This window comes from Montipora capricornis, chromosome 6 (assembly GCF_036669925.1).
Source record: "Montipora capricornis isolate CH-2021 chromosome 6, ASM3666992v2, whole genome shotgun sequence".
In the NCBI taxonomy this organism is placed as follows: domain Eukaryota; kingdom Metazoa; phylum Cnidaria; class Anthozoa; order Scleractinia; family Acroporidae; genus Montipora; species Montipora capricornis.
In genome coordinates this window covers 58,474,345-58,496,844 of record NC_090888.1, presented here as the reverse complement: position 1 = coordinate 58,496,844, position 22,500 = coordinate 58,474,345, and the positions used below count along the sequence as shown (strand labels likewise).

General features: G+C 38.1%; 2 protein-coding genes across 2 annotated transcripts; both read right to left on the bottom strand.

The window, feature by feature from the left end:
* Positions 1–8,158: 8,158 nt before the first annotated feature.
* Positions 8,159–9,064, bottom strand: LOC138054208 (adenosine receptor A2a-like). Its single transcript, XM_068900700.1, has one exon. The coding sequence runs from the start codon at positions 9,062–9,064 to the stop codon at positions 8,159–8,161; it is 906 nt and encodes a 301-aa protein (XP_068756801.1).
* An 8,447-nt stretch (positions 9,065–17,511) lies between these two features.
* LOC138054207 (uncharacterized) lies at positions 17,512–18,481 on the bottom strand. Its single transcript, XM_068900699.1, has 2 exons — positions 18,151–18,481; positions 17,512–17,534 (listed from the first exon to the last, which is right to left on the bottom strand). Exons 1-2 carry the CDS (start codon positions 18,479–18,481, stop codon positions 17,512–17,514), a joined length of 354 nt encoding a protein of 117 aa, XP_068756800.1.
* Between the last annotated feature and the right edge of the window lie 4,019 nt (positions 18,482–22,500).

Below are 22,500 nucleotides of genomic sequence, written 5' to 3'. Positions count from 1 at the left end.
ATCGCTTGAAAAGCTAGTACTCAATGCTATGCATCTTTTCATTTGTTTTTCATTTGACAATTCAAGACATCAGGAAAGCACGAGTTCACGCTGATATGCATCTATTCCTCTATATTTTTACACCCTCATATTATCAGTGAGGAATGGATAAGTGATGCTCGAACTTACCTGGACAATTTAAGCAATTGTCTCTTAAATATAGACACCTGAAAATTTCTGGTGGCTTCGTCTATAACTCTCACTTTAACTATACTTTTATGGTTTAGCATTTATATACCGCACATATCACGAAGTCCCATGGCCGTTTACAATTCTTTCTCTAGGGTGAGAACGCACGTCAGCTTTTAAAGGCGGCTGTGCAGCCATTATCAGTCCATATTTAATCTCACCCACCCACCCACGCAACACCTTGTTTCCGCTCCCTTTTACGTCGTTGTGCATATTACCATTGATTGACAGTTTCTTCCTTTGAGGAGGGGGGGGGGGGGTGGCGGATGGGGTAACTGTTGGTCTCTGTCTTTCAACCTGTCCGGCTTGGATGACCCTACAAGGAGACACAATTCCCTTGAGACTCGCAAGGTCCTCCACCTAGTGAAGGTCGTGACCTCAGGAGAACGTTATTGTTATTATGATTATGATTATGATTATGATTATTATTATAATTATTATATTTGCCATGACACCTCCCCTCACTTGAAGGCAAGTATGCTTTTGGAAACAACTTGAAAGGGTAGCTCAGGACAGAGGAGACTGGAGAGTTATTATTAGTGGCCTATGCTCCGGGAGGAGTGAAGGGCAAAAATGATTGAAGTTGATGCTATTGGAAGGAAATTTCTAGAGTGCCTTGGGAGATGAGGCAGCTTGCTCAATCAACATTTGTAATTCAACAACGAAAGCCTCTTATACTGTTATTGGCAGCTATTGTATATTGACTTAGTCGTGTCCTTTATGTCATGAAGTGGTCGAAGTGCCTGACACCTGGGAATTTCTAAAGATCTGTAAATTCCGTACTCCACAGCGAGGAAACTGGAGGCTAAAAAGCAAAAACCAGTTCCGAAAGTGATCTGATTGTATGCTATCAAAAGTGGGTGCGTACTTGTCACTTTAGGATTAGTCATGGTCACATAGTGAGTTCAAAAATAAACTGCGATTGAGGGTCTAAAATCTTGACCTAATTCCTTCCACAGTTCAAACATATGTCTAATATACATAGTCCCTTTTTTTGTCATTATCTTCATCATAGAGGAAGACTTGTGAACAAGGGTCAAAAGTGGATGATTGCGACGCATATTTTATCACCAATTGTCTTTCCATTTGCCTTGATAAAAGCCACTCACGTCAGTCCGATTGTGAACGAAAAAGAAGTGACGTGAATGGTGATGGTTAAGTGATAAAAAACATGCTAAAGACATCTTTCGCTTCGCCTATCATGGTAGCATTTGTCGAGTTCGAAACAGTGAGGTTTGCCATGTTATGATACAAAGAAATGGGAACTGATTTCTTTTATATAATTTCTGAATAAATGTTGCCGTTGTCTGCTTGACTCCTAATTAAGACCAAATGTCGATTTTTCTCTCACATATTGAAGATATAATGAACATCTGGAACATGTCACACCAATAAAGATTTTGTCAGTAAAAGAGTCTTAAAAAAGTCATGGAAAATTGATTACTGATTACAGTTACTTACGCGAAAGGCCAATGTTGGTAAAACAAAGCCAGGAAATTCTAATTTGAAATAGCTGCCAGCTTAATCGACCGGAAAATGAAATGTTGTTTCGGATTGTTCGACAAATCAGTGTTGCATAAGCGAGAGTGAATTGTCAGAAGGGCTAATTTGTCACAGTTAACTGACGAAGGGCTAACGCTTGAAAAGCCAGTCGTTTAATCTTTTCACGGTGGCAGTTCGACCTTTATCAACTCGTTTCATAAAATTATTTATTTATCTCCAATGGGATGCAGTGCGACCCAGCCCCCATTAACCTCGTTCGCAGGGTGAGACTCAGGGAACGACGTTGCGCAGCTCCTAGATGACACAATAACACTGAGGCCATTTGTCAAGCTTGGGGCTTATTACAGGCCTTCCTTTGCACGTGAAGAAATTAAAAAATATATATTCAATATGATTTAAATATGGTCTCTTTTAGGAGAGAGAAATAAACCTAGGCCACGCCCAGATTGGTGTCCTTTTGGGGTTTAGTTCCAAATTTAATATAGTTCAAAGTTCTTCCTCACCGTCCGGGCTGAGGAAAGCCTGAAAAATTCAGGCTTGAAACGGGATTTCAAGGATGTCGTAGTTTAAATATATTAAGTTTTTTAAGAATGTTTATTTCTTAATCAATTAATCTCTTTCTTAAACGTTATTTATACACATACCTACAATTACACAAACGAGTACTACGATCATATAAGCCAACAACGACAACAACAGCAACAACAACAAATAGCCGGTTAACACTGCATAGAACAATCAACAATTACTCCGTCAAAATTGACATTTGCTTTTTCCATTTCATTTTCTTCTCCCTCGCGGTGTGGAGCTCATTGCTATGAACACGTCTTGGCCTGGAAATAAAACCGCTAAGCGAAGGAAGACTTCCATTGCATTTTCTTGAATAAAGATAATATTTCCCTATCACAAGAATGTGATTAATCAGGCTTGAAACGGGATTTTAAGGGTGCCGTAGTTTAAGTATATTTGTTTTTTTTGTGTGTGTTTACACAAAGCGTCTTATTATCAAGACCGATTTATTAGGAAATCACAAAAATGACAAGCTCCGGCCAATTGGTGGAGAACGGCACCGGTATAGTTAATGGCGTTCCAGTCTGGGCAACGCTTTGCTTTCCTCACTCGGCGCTTAACTAACGCTTATAAACACGATGATCTCTAATTGCAACTTGCTTCTTTCCATTTAATTTGGTTTTGGTCACCATACGAACGTACGACCGTCCACCCCTCTATATATGCCAATACCACCAGTATCACACGACCATATTGCGGGCTCAAGTTTAGATAATACTTGTCTCCAGCTAGTTTACAGCGTGCCAAAACAATTTTGATATTGGACATGCGTGTTATGGTCAATCGACACCTATCAAAACCAGGTATCCGGTGACCAATATCAAGTTTTGAGCTCATCGAAGTCAGCTGTTGTTTTCGAAGTTGACCGCAGACAAGGTACTGAGTCTCGATTGGATCGCAGGCTCAAGCAGGAGCCCATCTGGAGTGTGCAACTTCCATACAGCGTCTGTGAAACGGAGTTTTCACAAGTAGGTTTATTTTTAGACTAGCCCTACCCGCGAATTAGGTCAAAAAACAAAGGCAGTTCCGGTTCGGTGACCCTATGACGTCAGCTTAATTTCTTGTAATTGGTCATCGGGCTCCTGTGGGAGTCTCATTAGCGGGAAATTCAATCTAAAAATAACCTTACTTGTGAAAACGCCATTGCACGAAAATAGGTAAGTTGCACGCTCCGGGTGATGAGCTCCTGGCTCAAGCGAGGTTAACTTATTGTAAAAAAGATAAATAATGTGGGAGCTCCGCTTTTAGGCTTGGCTTGATATATTATTCGTTATCCAGTCTCTTTAAGTCTTGCGTTTATCTAGCTTAGTGCAAGTTTTGTATTGAGGTGGGAAACTGGAACTCAAATGAAATCAAGTGTTGATGGGATGGTTAATCCGAAAAAAACTGAACTCACAGACGACGTTGAGTCCAAGGTACGCCAGGGCGACTTCCAGCGTATGGGAATCCCGATAAGAGAATTCTCAATTAAAAAGCCTTACCTTATTGCCATTGTGGATCGCTTTCTTCCTGTGAGGTTTTTTTCCAGATTCAAAGCGATTTGAGCCATTTTTCAATTCCTCGGTTGTCAACGGTATGCACACTCCATTCTGGGGAGCCGACTAATTTGAATCAAATATTCCTGGATAAACTATTCCCACGGTTACAATTCCACGGAATCAATTGACAAAGTTTAAACTTTATTTCAACACCCATGAAATTAATAGAACATCAAATAAAATGTTGTTTTTTAGCACCCAGAGGGAAACCTCCCAAAGAAAGCCAAAGAATCAAAACACTGAATGAACCTACACGTGAGGTCTAGTCCATGTAACAATACCAATATTTTGAATTGAACTTAATTCAGTAAAAAGACGTTATGGGATTTTTTTCCTTCTGCAAAAATATGGGTATCCCCAGATGTCCCAGTAATTTGTTGCACGCATATTTCAATAAACGTCACGAAATGTCCCCTTGCTTGAACATCACTCGTGACTCGGAATACAGACAATTGACGTCACAAAATGTCCTCCGAATGCTGCTACTCAAGAAAGGATAAAGCGCTTTGTTATATAGCTGGTTTTTTCCCCCGGCAGCGCGCGCTCTCATTGGTTACTTCGAGGTCACATGACATCTAACAATAAAACTGTTTCCCGCCAAAAGTCTCTGAGCGGGAAACAGTGCAAAATCTATGACGTCAGAGAGTTACAGTGCACTGTTACTCGCGAATGTTAACGTAGCCTATTGTCATTAAGGTGCCAACCAGAGCATCATTAGCTGTCGAAACAAAGGGGCTTTTGTTCCTGTGGTTGGCATATTTGAATAACAAAAGCAATGTTTGTAAACAAATATCTTCCCTATAAAGGAAGGGCCGTTTAAAAACGGAGTAGCTTTAGCATAAGGCAATTGTTGTCGAAGCTGGAAGAGAACGAATAACTGGTCTTTATCAGTAATAAATATGAAAAGCGCGTTGCATAGTTTGGTGTCCTTGGAAATGTAAGGAGTAAAGTGTTTGATCATGGCGGAGATGGTGGTGTACCAGTCTAAACAGAGAAACTAAAGGAAACGCAAGGCCAATTTTTTATAGCAATGTATTGTGGTCTGCTTCCATTTCATACGCATGCGTGGGTTGGGTGGGTGGGTGAGATCAAATATGGACTGATTCCGGCTGCCAGAGGGGCTTGTAAAGGCTGCCAAAACAATAAAAAAAGATGTGAGAGGCAGAAATAATTAAAAATATATGGTGCCGCTTGCGCCAATCAGCCGAACAGGCACTCCAAAAGAACTGCTATATACCCAGCAAAACAAGAATCTCATCTTTATGTTTTGTGTTGTCATAACCGAGGGGTACCAAAATGGATATTTGATTGCTATCATTTTCTCGCTGACAACCATCATGAGATGCAAAGCCCGTGTATGGCAAAGAAGACATCAGTGGTGTCGCTACCAAGCAGGGAGGCTGTTATCCACAGACTAAACGAAGGCTTCGAGGTCAGACATGTCAACACATCAGTGACGGCTAGACACGCTAACATGATGTTGGCGTTGTTCTGAAGTCTGAAGTCTTCTATGGACAGGCAATAATTTAAATAATGATGGTTATGGAAAAAAAGACCAAGCCAAAGCCATCTACTTGAGCTATTTCTTCGCCTTTCATCGTAAAGTTTGCCAAGTTCAAAACAGAGAGGTTTGCCATGTTACAAAACTAAGACTGATTATAAAATACCAAGGTTGCACACTCCATTCTGGGGAGCCCATCAGTTTGAGTCAAATATTCCTGGTTAAAATATTCCACAGTTGCAATCATTCATATCGGAATCCTCAGACAAAGATTAAACGTTTAGTTCATTACACCAACAACCCAATAGCAGCCGTTGGTATTTTATAATACCGTTGGCAACGGAGGAATTGAAAAATGGCTCAAATCGCGTTGAATCTGGAAAAAACCACACATGATGGAAGAGACCCACAATGGCAATAATGGAAAGGCGTGGCCAAAGGCTCGCAACATTTCAACGCAACATCTTGCAACGTTGTTGGGCACAACATGTTGCATGCGTTTGGTCACCCTGTTGCGATATGTTGCAACATGTTGGATGATGTTGGATCAAATTTGAACACGGTCAAACTGTTCGTGCAACATTTTGGATGTTGCATGGAGGGTATAAATTTCATACTTTGGCTTAGGTGTTTGCGGCCTTTCACAGAATGAGTACGGTAAAATTCGTATGGTTGAAACATTTTGCTCCCGTGCGATTCAAATCTATTTGTGGCGTTCGCTTGGGATTGATATCATATTTACATTTGTTTCCGTGTTGTTTCGTTTGAATCACTCCATTTCTTGTAGTCCTTCGGTTGAACTGATTTAATTAAGGTTTGCTTTATTTTTAAAATCGAAGAAACACTGAGTACGAACGATCGGTTCCCAACACAAAAACACTAAATCAATTGTTAGAGACGATCATCGTCAAAAACAGTTTGAAAATTTCAAGCTTAAAAGGTAATGGATATTTTTCAAGCTTTCTTTTCGCTATTATCCTAGTGGTGTTCATTGCGCTTGAATTTCATGTAATGGTTCTCGTGCAGTTCAAATACACTCTCAGTACTTTAATATTTGTATTCGTATATATTTATATATTTTCACGGACCCTTCAATTTTACTAGTAGATGAAACGGCGCCATACCCTTACTAAGCTCTCATATTTTGACTCGCAAGAGTGCAAATGCGTAACCCACCGAGGAAACAAAATTATTGTTTTTTAGGAATATTTTGAAAAGGATTCGTCCCTTTTAGAAGGAGACGCATTGACGCTCCCAGGGAAGATCTACACAGCGCTGATCGGTTCTTAAGTAACCTGCACGTGATTTGCAGATGACAGTTTCTTAGCAAAGGGAAAGGAATGTATGGCTTGTTTAAGCAGACGCTCGTGGGGGAGGAACGCGTGATGAATCCCAAAGAGAGTCTGCGTGGGAGGTTATCTAGCCATTAGAGTCATTAGAAACTAAAGTGGTTGATCTTCTATTAAAAAAAAGGTAGTTTTTACAGGCACTTACTCTTTTAATAACATGGATGTCAAATTACTCCTTAATTTTGGCCCGAAATTTCAGCGTTAATTTATGGTTTCACATGTGAAATTACAATGTTGCCATGGCAACTTTTTCTACAGTGGCAAAATGGCGTCTTATGAACGTAATTTGTCACCCATTATATTAATAGCTAATCAAATGGTCTACTCGTGAAATTAGGGAATGATTTTCCCGCGCGTTTTCTCGAAAATCAAATAATTTCCCGTACGTTTATATTCCCTAATTTCCCTCGTCACAATTTGATTATCGATACAAATTAAACAAAATCACAGGACGCAAAAATTAAGCACGTTTAGGGAACATTTGTATTCCAGCAAAAAAGCGATAGCGACAATTGTATTGCAGTCAAAAAACAACAGCGAAATTTATCTCTAGCCAAATAGGCGACAGGTGGGCTGGAAAATGAGCGACAAAGCGACATTACAACCCTCTTGGAAGGCCTCTTTCATAAGATCATTTATTCACCTCAAATGGGATCTAGTGAGACCTCACAATTGACCACTGAGCTGCCCCCAGGTGGCTTGACTGATAGCTCCAGATGATAGGGCAATGCAGGGCAATAACACTGACGTCATGCGTCAAGCTTGGAATTTTTTACAGGCCTTCCTTTTGCAGTTGCCCACAACTAAGGTGATCATTGTCGTTTAGAAAAATTATGTAATCAGTGACGAATGGAAAGCCTGAAATATTTAGGCTTGAAACGGCATTTCAAGGATTCCGTAGTTAAAACATATTTCTTTGTTTGAAAACTATATATTTATACATAGCTCCTTAGTATTAACATCTTGAACGGGTTTCCTTACGAAAAGCTGCGAATTGGCTTGATAGCCTAATTGGTGGAGAATTGCACCGGTATCATGTGCAGAGTTAATGGCGTTCCAGTCATGGCAACGTTTCGCATTCGTTAATCAGTGCTTAACTAACGCTTATTCCACGCCATCTTTAATTGTAACGTACTTCTTTCCGTAGATTAGTTATATAGGTCTTTCAGATATTACCATAATTGACATAATCATCACCAACAAAACATACAAATGAAGGGTCCAAAAGTCAATGATCGAGTCCTTCATTTTATTACTGAACGTCAACTCCTAGCATAACTAAGTTCTGTAACTTTTGCACGATTAATTCATAAGCTGGCACTGGATCATTTTTTTCGCAAATAACACAGATAAAGGGCAGCATAGACAGCTAGCGGGTACACTGTACTGAAGGTTTGACCTTACAAGTCAGCTTATTAGCGTCACCTTCAGGCAAGTTAGCTCTCGTTAACTGGATGCACCGCTTGCATTTAAGTTCTAAATACAAACTTTCTTATTTCTTCTTGTCGCCAGCAATAAATCAAAGGATTAAGAAGAGAATTTATCATCAAGACAGTGCGTGCCATTGCGCCAATTGAATATAAAAGAAAAATTCTCTCCTGTAAAAATCCAATTGCACACATAACAATGAACAAAATTCCGGGTACCAAACATATTCCAACAGCACCGACCACTATTACGGTTGTCTTGAATGCTTTATACTTCTTAAGGAATGTTTTTACTTGTTCTTGCGGTAACTGTTGAGCTTTAATCATCTTTCGGTGCCGACGAGTTTCAAAATAAAGGATTACGTTAGAAGTAGAAACAAAAACAACGCAAGCAAAAAAGATGTGAGAGCTGATAAAAATAAAATACAGGGTGCCGCTTCCTTGGATCAAGTAAGTAAGCAAACCAAAAGAACTGCTATATACCCAGCAAAACAAGACTCCCATTTTCATGTTTCGTGTTGTCATAACCGAGGGGTACCAAAACGGATATTTGATTGCTATCATTTTCTCGCCGACAACCATCATGAGATGAAGAGCCGAGGAATAAGACAGCACGAGAATGCAGAGCCCGTGAATGTCAAAGAAGATGACATCAGCGATGTCGCTACCAAGCAGGAAGGCTGTTTTCCACAGAATAAACGAAGGCTGCGAGGTCAGACCTGTCAACATATCAGTGACGGCTAAACAGGCCAACATGATGTTCCCGTTGTTCTGAAGTCTTCGTCTTCTTTTTATAGCAATTATCACCAACATGTTCAGTCCAATTGTGAATGGACAGGCGATAGTGTTAACGATGATGGTTATGGAAATAAAGACCAAGCTGAAAACATCTTTTTCTTCGCCATTCATCGTGGGGTTTGTCAAGTTGGAAACAGAGAAGTTTGCCATGTTACGAAAATAAGAAATGGAAAGCTGATTCTTTTTATATACTGGATAAATGTTGCTTAGCTACTGCCTTCCTTTCCGCTTTTAAGCACCACAAGAGAGCAAGTGTTCATGAGGAGCTTAACTTGGGTCAGGAATGTGGGTCCCCGCTGTTAAGGTAAAAAAAAATTACTAAAATCTCAGTGGGAGTTGTAACAAGACTCACACTAAAAAGGCAGAGCAAGAGACAAAGCGAGAGAGAGGTGTTAATCTCGACACATTTGTTGGGCCGACATAAAGTTTTTAACGACGACAAATATCTCAAATTACTTTAAATCAATTTTGAGTGACGTGTCAAAATAGTCCAGAGGCACAATAAATCAATCTGTAATATTTTCTAAAACACGATTCACAACAACCACCATCATCCAATTAAAAAATGGAAAATTATTTCTTTATTCTCTTTATTTCAAATTAATTTAAACACACGCAAATTATATCTTAACTTTCAGGCTACCGAGATGCAACTTGTTTTGCCCGGCATACACTTTTCTCAACAGCAACGGTGAATTGGTTCTTTCTGATTTTAAAGCAATCTATTTTTAAGTTTTATACTTATGGGACTCGATAACTAAGGAATAAAACTCAACAGCTATTACACCTTCGAATATCTGCTTCCCTAATTCTCCGGTTAAACATGAAACGTTAGTCATGTATTGGTATATTTGTTAATTTAAACACAGGCAAATTATTTTGTCAGTTAACTTTCAGGCTACCGACATGCAACTTGATTTGCCTGGCATACACTTTTCTCAACAGCAACGGTGAATCGGTTCTTTTCTGATTTTAAAGCAATCTTTTTTCAAGTTTTATAATTATGGAACTTGATAACTGAGGAATAAAACTCAACAGCTATTACACATTCGAATATCTGCTTCCCGAATTCTCCGGTTAAACATGAAACGTTAGTGATGTATTGGTATATTTGTTAATTTAAACACAGGCAAATTGTTTCTAAACTTTTAGGCTGCCGAGATGCAACTTGTTTTGCTGGCATACACTTTTCTCAACAGCAACAGTGAATTGGTTCTTTTTTTGATTTTAAGAAATCCATTTTTAAGTTTTATACTTATGGAACTCGATAACTGAGGAATAAAACTCAACAGCTTTTACACCTTCGAATATCTGCTTCCCTAATTCTGCGGTTAAACATGAAACGTTAGTGGTGTATTGGTATATTTGTTAATTTAAACACAGGCAAACTATTTTGTCAGTTAACTTTCAGGCTACCGAGATGCAACTTGATTTGCCTGGCATACACTTTTCTCAACAGAAACGGTGAATTGGTCCTTTTCTGATTTTAAAGCAAACCATTTTTAAGTTTTACACTTATGGAACTCGATAATTGAGGAATAAAACTCAACAGCTATTACACCTTCGAACATCTGCTTCCCTAGTAATTCTCCGGTTAAACATGAAACGTTACTGATGTATTGGTGTGTTTGTTAATTTAAACACAGAGAAATTAATTCTTAACTTTCAGGCTACCGAGATATAACTTGTTTTGCCTGGGATACACTCTTCTCAACAGCAACGGTGAATTGGTTCTTTTCTGATTTTAAAGCAATCCTTTTTTAAGTTTTATACTTATGGAACTCGATAGTTGAGGAAAAAAAACTCAACAGCAATTACTCCTTGGAATATCTGCTTCCCTAATTCTCCGGTTAATCATGAAACGTTAGTGATGTATTAGTGTACTTGTTAATTTAAACACAGACAAATTATTTCTTTACTTTCAGGCTGCCGAGATGCAACTTGTTTTGCCTGGCATACACTTTTCTCAACAGCAACGGTGAATTGGTCATTTTCCGATTTTAAAGCAAACCACTTTTAAGTTTTATAGTTATGGAACTCGATAATTGAGGAATAAAACTCAACAGCTATTACACCTTCGAACATCTGCATCCCTAATTCTCCGGTTAAACATGAAACGTTAGTGATGTATTGGTGTATTTGTTAATTTAAACGCAGGCAAATTATTTCTTAACTTTCAGGCTACCGAGATGCAACTTGTTTTGCTGGCATACACTTTTCTCAACAGCAATGGTGAATTGGTTCTTTTCTGATTTTAAAGGAATCTATTTTTAAGTTTTATACTTATGGAACTTGATAACTGAGGAATAAAACTCAACAGCTGTTACACCTTCAAATATCTGCTTCCCTAATTCTCCGGTTAAACATGAAACGTTAGTGATGTATTAGTGTATTTGTTATTTTAAACACAGGCAAATTATTTTGTTAGTTAACTTTCAGGCTACCGAGATGCAACTTGATTTGCCTGGCATACACTTTTCTCAACAGCAACAGTGATTTGGTTCTTTTCTGATTTGAAAGGAATCCATTTTTAAGTTTTATACTTATGGAACTCGATAACTGAGGAATAAAACTCAACAGCTATTACACCTTCGAAAATCTGCTTCCCTAATTCTACGGTTCAACATGAAACGTTACGGTGATGTATTGGTGTATTTGTTAATTATTTTAAACACAGGCAAATTATTTCTTAACTTTCAGGCTGCCGAGATGCAACTTGTTTTGCTGGCATACACTTTTCTCAACAGCAACGGTGAATTGGTCATTTTCCGATTTTCAAGCAAACCATTTTTATATTTTATAGTTATGGAACTCGATAATTGAGGAATAAAACTCAACAGCTATTACACCTTCGAACATCTGCATCCCTAATTCTCCGGTTAAACATAAAACGTTAGTGATGTATTGGTGTATTTGTTAATTTAAACGCAGGCAAATTATTTCTTAACTTTCAGGCTACCGAGATATAACTTGTTTTGCCTGGGATACACTTTTCTCAACAGCAATGGTGAATTGGTTCTTTTCTGATTTTAAAGCAATCAATTTTTAAGTTTTATACCTATGGAACTCGATAACTGAGGAATAAAACTCAATAGCTATTACACCTTCGAACATCGCCTTCCCCAATTCTCCGGTTAAACATAAAACGTTAGTGATGTATTAGTGTATTTGTTATTATTATAACACAGGCAAATTATTTCTTTACTTTCAGGCTGCCGAGATGCAACTTGTTTTGCCTGGCATACACTTTTCTCAACAGCAACGGTGAATTGGTCCTTTTCCGATTTTAAAGCAAACCATTTTTAAGTTTTATAGTTATGAAACTCAATAACTGAGGAATAAAACTCAATAGCTATTACAGAGGCCTTCCAAGGGTTCTTGGCGACAAGCGACATCGCTCCAAAAGTGCAAAAAATGTAGCGACAATCTTGTTCCAGAACACCGACAACCGACAGAATCTGACGGAAAAAAAGCGACCATTTACGACAGCGACAATCCATTTTTAACTTCGACAAAGCGACATCTTTTCACTTTGTTAATTCGACAGCGACATGACCGATCAAGCCAGCATGACTCTAAATCTTCTCTTCTGTTGGTGTTGCTACATGTATATTTCTTGTGCAAAGGCCAACCAACCCAACCAACTAAAAGCGGTTGATCCCAATAGAACACGACCTAAGATATATTAAACAAACCATAATACACCTTATTCCAAAATGGCCGCGGCCCTTGTTGCTGTTCAAGATAAAATATTCTTTTAACTTAAGAACGAGGCATCAAGGGCTAATTTGAATAAAAACAAAAGAATATTTAATGACGGCCATTTTGGAATAAGGTGTATTCATATGGAGGTGTATCTATGACAAAATTCAACGATCAGTACTTGAAATAAAATCATCCAAATCATGAATGCATCAATCCAAAGCTGAATGTCAACAAGCCGATTCTGCAAATGGCCATCACGGAAAGAGGCATATAATAGATTATTTTTATGAAGCAAATCTAAATTTCGTTGTTGTTAACTTATTTATCGTAACGTAACATGACATGAAATTACCATTCTCTCATTTGACTTTTTATTTAAATATAGCTTGTTAAAAGTTCGCTTTTAATTAGTTATACTATAGAAAGTACTGTAAGTTATTGTTGAGAAAGTTTGGTTTACAAAATGTGTGTTACTCCAAGTAATAAAGATCATTTGAAAAGCAAAACTACGTAATATTTTCATTTTGCCTTTTTTGCAACTCAAAAAACAATATGCAAAGGAATTTTATTACCTTAATCAAACTTGAAGAAGGCTTATTTTCAGGGGGTCCAAATCCGCGAAAGGGGGTCCATATCTGCTAGCGGATCTGGACCAGGGGGTCCAAATCCGCTGTGACACCGGCGTGATGTGCAATGACTGTAACCAGTCAGCAAACTCTGCAACAGTAATAACTTCCAAAATGTCAGCCATTTTATTTTCGTGTGGGGTCAGAGACCGAGAACTGAGAGAATGAGCGCCAAAGGTCGCGGCAGAAACTGTTCTACAAACTAACTATAGTAGTTAGCAAATCTTGGAAGTGACGCGTCGTTAACTGTTTCTCTTCCAGAAAAACACATGTTGGTGCCATAATGAGGTTTCTGTGGCTAAGCCCGTTAAGGTCGCTAAGATCACCAAAACCGTTCAAAAGTCTTATCTCTGGCTTTCTCAGTACTGGTGATCTGGGTAGTGGTTGATCTTCTATAAAAAGAAGGAAGTTTTTAATCTTTAAATTAAACAAAATTACAGAAGTGCAAAAATTATGCACGTTTAGCCAACATTTGTATTCTAGCGAAAAAACGACAGCGACATTTGTCTCTAGCCAAATAGGCGACACGTGGGCTGGAAAATGAGCGACAAAGCGACATCAGAAGCCCCCTTGGAAGGCCTCATTACACCTTCGAACATCTGCTTCCCTAATTCTCCGGTTAAACATGAAACGTTAGTGATGTATTGGTGTATTTGTTAATTTAAACACAGGCAAATTATTTCTTAACTTTCAGGCTGCCGAGATGCAACTTGTTTTGCTGGCATACACTTTTCTCAACAGCAATGGTGAATTGGTTCTTTTCTGATTTTAAGAAATCCATTTTTAAGTTTTATACTTATGGAACTCGATAACTGAGGAATAAAACTCAACAGCTATTACACCTTCGAATATCTGTTTCCCTAATTCTCCGGTTAAACATGAAACGTTAGTGATGTATTGGTATATTTGTTAATTTAAACACAGGCAAATTATTTTGTCAGTTAACTTTCAGGCTACCGAGATGCAGCTTGTTTTGCCTGTCATACACTTTTCTCAACAGCAACGGTGATGTGGTTCTTTTTTGATTTTAAGAAATCCATTTTTAAGTTTTATACTTATTGAACTCGATAACTGAGGAATAAAACTCAACAGCTTTTACATCTTCGAACATCTGCATCCCTAATTCTCCGGTTAAACATGAAACGTTAGTGATGTATTGGTGTATTTGTTAATTTAAACGCAGGCAAATTATTTCTTAACTTTCAGCCTACCGAGATATAACTTGTTTTGCCTGGGATACACTTTTCTCAACAGCAATGGTGAATTGGTTCTTTTCTGATTTTAAAGCAATCAATTTTTAAGTTTTATACCTATGGAACTCGATAACTGAGGAATAAAACTCAATAGCTATTACACCTTCGAACATCGGCTTCCCCAATTCTCCGGTTAAACATAAAACGTTAGTGATGTATTAGTGTATTTGTTATTATTATAACACAGGCAAATTATTTCTTTACTCTCAGGCTGCCGAGATGCAACTTGTTTTGCCTGGCATACACTTTTCTCAACAGCAACGGGGAATTGGTCCTTTTCCGATTTTAAAGCAAACCATTTTTAAGTTCTATAGTTATGGAACTCGATAATTGAGGAATAAAACTCAACAGCTATTACACCTTCGAACATCTGCTTCCCTAATTCTCCGGTTAAACATGAAACGTTAGTGATGGATTGGTGTATTTGTTAATTTAAACGCAGGCAAATTATTTCTTAACTTTCAGGCTACCGAGATGCAACTTGTTTTGCTGGCATACAATTTTCTCAACAGCAATGGTGAATTGGTTTTTTTCTGATTTTAAGAAATCCATTTTTAAGTTTTATACTAATGGAACTCGATAACTGAGGAATAAAACTCAACAGCTATTACACCTTTGAATATCTGTTTCCCTAATTCTCCGGTTAAACATGAAACGTCAGTGATGTATTGGTATATTTGTTAATTTGAACACAGGCAAATTATTTTGTCAGTTAACTTTCAGGCTACCGAGATGCAGCTTGTTTTGCCTGTCATACACTTTTCTCAACAGCAACGGTGAATTGGTTCTTTTTTGATTTTAAGAAATCCATTTTTAAGTTTTATACTTATTGAACTCGATAAGTGAGGAATAAAACTCAGCAGCTTTTACACCTTCGAACATCTGATTCCCTAATTCTCCGGTTAAACATAAAACGTTAGTGATGTATTAGTGTATTTGTTATTGTTATAACACAGGCAAGTTATTTCTTAACTTTCAGGCTACCAAGATATAACTTGTTTTGCCTAGCATACACTTCTTAACAGCAATGGTGAATTGGTCGTTTTCTGATTTTAAAGCAAACCATTTTTAAGTTCTATAGTTATGGAACTCGATAATTGAGGAATAAAACTCAACAGCTATTACACCTTTGAACATCTGCTTCCCTAATTCTCCGGTTAAACATGAAACGTTAGTGATGTATTGGAGTATTTGTTAATTTAAACACAGGCAAATTATTTCTTAACTTTCAGGCTGCCGAGATGCAACTTGTTTTGCTGGCATACACTTTTCTCAACAGCAATGGTGAATTGGTTCTTTTCTGATTTTAAAGGAATCTATTTTTAAGTTTTATACTTATGGAACTCGATAACTGAGTAATAAAACTCAAGAGCTATTACACCTTTGAATATCTGCTTCCCTAATTCTCCGGTTAAACATGAAACGTTAGTGATGTATTGGTATATTTGTTAATTTAAACACAGGCAAATTATTTTGTCAGTTAACTTTCAGGCTACCGAGATGCAACTTGTTTTGCCTGGCATACATTTTTCTCAACAGCAACGGTGAATTGGTTCTTTTCTGATTTCAAAGCAATCCACTTTTAAGTTTTATACTTATGGAACTCGATAACTGAGGAACTATGAAATTTAGAATGCCCAATTGTAGCTGCTTGAAATTTCATTCCGGGCTAATTGATTTCCCAGCATGTCACAGGGAGGCACATTCAATATTAATCAGAGACTTATTAATTTCCTGCTATCATGATATCCTGATATCATGAAATTGAACCTAACAGCAATTATTTTACCTTAACGTTTTAGCGTGAGCCTGTATACCGGGAAGGCTTCCAGCACCGAATTCCCCGACGTCAACATTGTTTACTGCCTCCATAACTCGTTTGAAAACATCTGAATATAGAAATCCATGACATTCAGACGACGACTTCTCAATTAATCCCCCCACAGAGGCCAACCAAAGTTATTCCGTAAGCTTCGTCCACGTTTTTACCAGAATTTCGGACGGCGAGTCTAATCTGCAGGTCGCAGGTCATTGTTTCACCAATACAGAAAGTATCCTAAACATTCTTAAAAGCTAACCTTAGGCCTAATTAGGCCTAAACAAAAGTTTTTAGGCCTAAAGTTAGCTTTTAAGAATGTTTAGGTTACTTTCTGAATTGGTGAAACAATGACTACAACCTGTGACCTGCGACCTGCGATCTGCAGATTAGACCCGCCGAATTTAATTTCGGAACGTGATCACCATTTTCCCGCAAAAAATTACAAGCGGCGAGGAGCGTCGAAGTAGTGCTAGTCGGCGAGAGACAACGGCGACCTGTACCATTTTTCCCAGGGTGAAAGAGTTAATCCATAAATCCTATAGAACGAAAAATGGTTCCGTGCCCCAGCACTAACCGCCACTGTCGATGCGCGCAAACGAACTGAAATAGATTTGTGTTCCCCACAAAATTCATCTCGCCCCTAAATATGGTCATTCAATAAAAAATAACTACTTTTTTCTGCTTAACGTAAGTTCACAGTACAATCCGATCGATCCTGAATGCTTTAACACTTTTCTGAATACGAAACACCTCTTGTGTTATGTTTTTAGCCTTTGTTCATGGATATCGACACCGTCAGGAGACGTCCAGCCGAGAATTCCTGAGTCGGCTTAAGCTCCTCATGCTGAGTTGATTTTTCTCGCATACTGAAGATTGACTGAAACATCAAAACAATAACTATTTGAGTCAATAGAGAAGGTCGGAGTCTTAAAACTCTTATGCTTCGGTAAATTGATTACTATTGCAGTTACTTACGTGAGAGGCTAATGTTGGAAAAACAAAACCAGGAAATGTTGTTTCCGATGAAGACGGGGTCAGTTTTTAAAGTTTAATTAACCTCCAGAAGAGAACTTTGTAAGATGAGGTTTTCCTTGTTTCCATTAGCTGGAGAAATGTCGCTGAAAAACTATTAAATAACCCCCCTTCTGAGGGTAGAGGGCTAGGTACGATGGCACTAACGCCTTTTCTTGAAAATTAAAAATGTCGATTAAAGGCAGCTGCAAAATAATGACAAAGCAGACTTTTGATGAATAGACTATATGCTTAGGGCAGTTATCAATTGAGTGCCGTAAAACAAATACCAAAGTAGTTACTTCGACCAATCACAGCAGGTGCAAACAGCGCAATGAACCAATCCAAATTTCGTAGCAATTCCATATGACTTGATCAAAGCGCGGGAAAAATGGCGCGTGCAAGTAGCGACTGGTTTCGGTTTTCCTTTTACTTGGCTGATAATTATAAACCAACGAGAGACTTTTAAACCAATCACCAAGCATAGCAATTGCAGTCTCGTACGCTACTTTCTACAGACATTCGAAAACTGCTCTTAAGGAAGCCGTTAGTAATTTAAGACTAATTTAGTTAAAGTGCAGGTAACGTTCAACAATGAGATTTCCCTTTCAATTCTAAGTGACAGAAAAGATGCCAACGGCTACGGCAAAGGCAACAGCGTAATACTAATACTAATACTAATACTAATACTAATACTAATACTAATACTAATACTAATACTAATACTAATACTAATACTAATACTAATACTAATACTAATACTAATACTAATACTAATACTAATACTAATACTAATACTAATACTAATACTAATACTAATACTAATACTAATACTAATACTAATACTAATACTAATACTAACACTAATGCTAATGCTAATGCTAATGCTAATCCTAGTACTAAAACCAATACCAATACCAATACCAAAACTAATACTAATACTAATACTAATACTAATGCTAATGCTGATGCCGATGCCGATGCCAATGCCAATGCAAATGCCAATGCCAATGCCAATGCCAATGCCAATGCCAATGCCAATGCCAATGCCAATGCCAATGCCAATGCCAATGCCAATCCTAATACTAATACTAATACTAATACTAATACTAATACTAATACTAATACTAATACTAATACTAATACTAATCATTACAATTTTCTCAAATTTCGATTGGTGCATTAACTGCTTTATTTTTCACTAATAATTGTGTAGGGTCATAATCGTACACCGTAATCGGACAGTTGGCTGTAATCGGACATCTGTAATCGGACAGATACATCAGCCAATCACATTAAGAGCTCTCAGCTTAATCGACCAATCACATAATTTATCCCAATAACCATAACAACCACTTACCCTACCAAACTGGGAATTCTCCAAAATGGGCGAATTATTAACATTAGACAGTGACAAAGGAATGCATTTGTTTTCTCGGAAATTGTAATGGTTATATTTAATTGGTAACAGGACTTCGTGTGGTACTATTCGGTCTGTAATCGTACTCGTGATTAAACAAGCTTAAACAAATCGGACTTCCGCTATGCGGTCGTCCGATTTCGCTATAATCACTCGCATGATTACAGACTGAATTGGACTCCACTGAGTCCTTTATTAATTAATAGTAATATTACTGATCAAAAACGTGAGGAGAAATAAAGGAGGAAGGGAGCTGATCAACGTCGCAAATACTGTGTTCAAATTGAGATTGCAAATCCCAAGAAATATTTCAACAAAAGCAGCAAAAGAATTATAAAACTGGTCAAAAAAGAGCACTTCTTGGGTGATGGAAAACGTTCCGGCAAAAACTATCCAATTTATTTTAAATTTGGACAGTTGGCAAAAAATAATAATAAAAATAGATCTGTTGGCGATATTGGATTTTGATGCTGCTACATAATAATTAGTTCACTTAAAGTTTTCTAAACGTTTTGAAATCAAATAACGCTCTAACAACATTCGGTAAGCTGTTCCAAAGTTTGGGCGCCTGACAAAGGACAGAACGTCCTTAAAGGCAGAACTTAGTGGTGTTAACCTTTGGTAGTTGTTACAATGTCTTTTCCTCTCAAGGTGTAGGGTGTTTCTCTTGATGACATTAACGCCATCACACTCTCCGGGTTCGTGTCATAATTTACAGGTTTATAGACTGTAAAAAGGATTTTATGAGATCTTTGTTCCAATGAAGTTTTTTTCCCTAAAGCCTAAGGAGTTTTTCGTATGGTATATGTTTGTCTCTAAAAACGAATCGAAGAATATTAGAAATAAGCCGTAAGGATTCTCTTCTTGTATTTAAGAAGAGTTTATTTAATGTTATTTTTAAAGAACGGCTTAGTTTAAATCATTGTAGTATTTCGCCTGGCCTTAATTTAATTTTTATATTTACTAGAATTTATAGATTTGATAGCATAGTTTTTTAGATATTTAAATTCTGTATTTTTACCAATTTTTGAGGGCGACAAGTTTATTAGCTTTTAGCTATTTAGCGTTACCCTCCATAAATAAAGTGGGTATGTGCCATTTCGTTTACTTTTTCTAATTTGCATTGTCAGCTGAAACCTTATTACAGAAATGCCAGGTCTGTGCGCAGGAGTTGAAATGAGGAACATTGAATAACGTATAAATATTTTTCCTCGTCTTATATAATGATGAAGTATATTTCTCCGGTATACCCTTCAAGACTGCAACCTCTTCAGACACTTTCCTACAGATATTAGAAACATGTATATCGAATTTCAACATATCATCAGAGGTGACCGCTAGCATTTCTAACTTATCGCTGTTTGGAATGATGGTATTTTCGCAGCAAAATTCGAGATTAGCTTTCCCATTTGTCAGCACCATCGCCTGGTATTTAGAGTGGTTTCTTTTTAGACCGTTTTCCAAAAACCATCTATCCACGTGTGAAAAATCAGAAATTATGGTACCCTGAACTACCAGAGGATCCTCATTAGAAAAGAAAATTTGAGTGTCATCCTCAGAAGTCGATACGTAGCTACGCTTTATGACGTAAACGAGATCGTTCAACATCGCAGCACTGAACAAATTATATCGTGATTGTACCATGAATTAACGTAGCCGGCCCATTTGATATAACAGTAAAGCATAGAGAACAGGAATAGTTGGACAAATACGAGGTATCGAAATATGAGATCCGTAGGTTGTGGGATCGTTACGGTAGGACTGTGAACACGAAAAACCTTAAATAACAATGACCAGTACCAGATTTTCTGAGCCCGCGAGACTGAGCACCCCCAGCAAACCATTGTTTTAACGAAAACTGCTGGTCACTAGCCTGGTTCTGGTCACTGCTGTCTAAGGTCTTCCAACTGGTACAAGTTGCTGTTTAGCTGGTAGAAGTTTGCGTATAAAGTCGGCCATTTTTGATTGGTCCCACCACGACCAACTCGTTTGAAAAGCACGCCAGTTCTCGAATTCCATGCTGTTCAAGGGTAGTGGAAGAGTAAATAGATACTATATAAGCCATAATCCCGCAGCGAGACTCTAAAACCCTGGCCAAACTATCGAACAAAATTGGATCCAACATGCAACATTGTTAGATGTAAAATAATGAGGTGGTGGCAAAACACTATCCAACATTGATTGACGAAACTGAAAGTTAACTGTAACGAGAACCTCTCGTAGCTTTGTGCTACTGGAGCTGTTGGAGGACGGAAATGACCGATTGAAACGAGGAAAAACCAAATAATGATTAAGAAAACGTGTAGAAAAGGGTTTGTTGAATGCAAGATACATCCGCTCTTAGGAGGTGAGAAGAATGAGCACAGATCAATTTGCAGAAGTTTTAAACGCTCTTCAAAGAAAGCGATGATGATAAAGGGGACTAAACGTGTCTCTCAGACATGGCCTTGCTTCATACTTTCTCGCTATTCAAGGTTTCTGGCTGTTAATCAATAACCATGACGGTCCTCGTCGTCCTTGTCAGTGCACCAATCTTTATTGCAAATGATGCTAGAAGAAAATGACGATTCGTGATTGGCGAGCAGCGTGGACGTGACTCGATTCAGGACACAACTTTGTTGGGAGAGCGGCAAAACACTGCAGCATTGTTTCATACTGAAAAGACGATGTATAGAAATTGGGCCATAATCCCAACGATTTTTGCCTTGGGTCAACCTTCAACAAATCGCTGGAAAAGCTGGAACCCAATTGCTATGCATCTTTTCATTTGTTTTTCATTTGACAATTTAAGACATCAGGAAAGCCCGAATTCACGCTGATGTGCATCTATTCCTCTATATTTTCACACCCTCATATTATCAGTGAGGAATGGATAAGTGATGCTCGAACTTACCTGGACAATTTAAGCAATTGTCTCTTAAATATAGACACCTGAAAATTTCAGGTGGCTTCGTCTATAACTTTCACTTTAACTATACATTTATGGATTACGATTTATATACCGCACATATCACGAAGTCCCATGGCCGTTTACAATTCTTTCTCTAGGGGGAGAACGCACGTCAGCTTTTAAAGGCGCCTGTGCAGCCATTATCAGTCCATATTTAATCTCACCCACCCACCCACGCAACACCTTGCTTCCGCTCCCATTTACGTCGTTGTGCATATTACAATTGATTGACAGTTCCTTCCTTTGAGGAGGAGGGGGGGGGGGGGGGAGGGGTGGGGTCACTGTTGGGGCTCTGTCCTTCAACCTGTCCGGCTTGGATGACCCTACAAGGAGACACAATTCCCTTGAGACTCGCAAGGTCCTCCACCTCGTGACGCTCGTGACCTCAGGAGAACGTTATTGTTTTTACGATTATGATTATTATTATAATTATTATATTTGCCATGACACCTCTCCTCACTTGAAGGCAAGTATTCTTTTGCAAACAACTTGAAAGGGTAGCTCAGGACAGAGGAGACTGGAGAGTTATTATTGGTGGCCTATGCTCCGAGAGGAGTGAAGGGCAAGAATGATTGAAATTGATGCTATTGGAAAGAAATTTTTAGAGTGCCTTGGGAGATGAGGCAGCTTGCTCAATAACCATTTTTAATTCAACAACGAAGGCCTCTTATACTGTTATTGGCAGCTATTGTATACTGACTTAGTCGTGTCCTTTATGTCACGAAGTGGTCGAAGTGCCTGACACCTGGGATTTTCTAAAGAATTGTAAATTCCGTACTCCACAGCAAGGAAACTGGAGCCT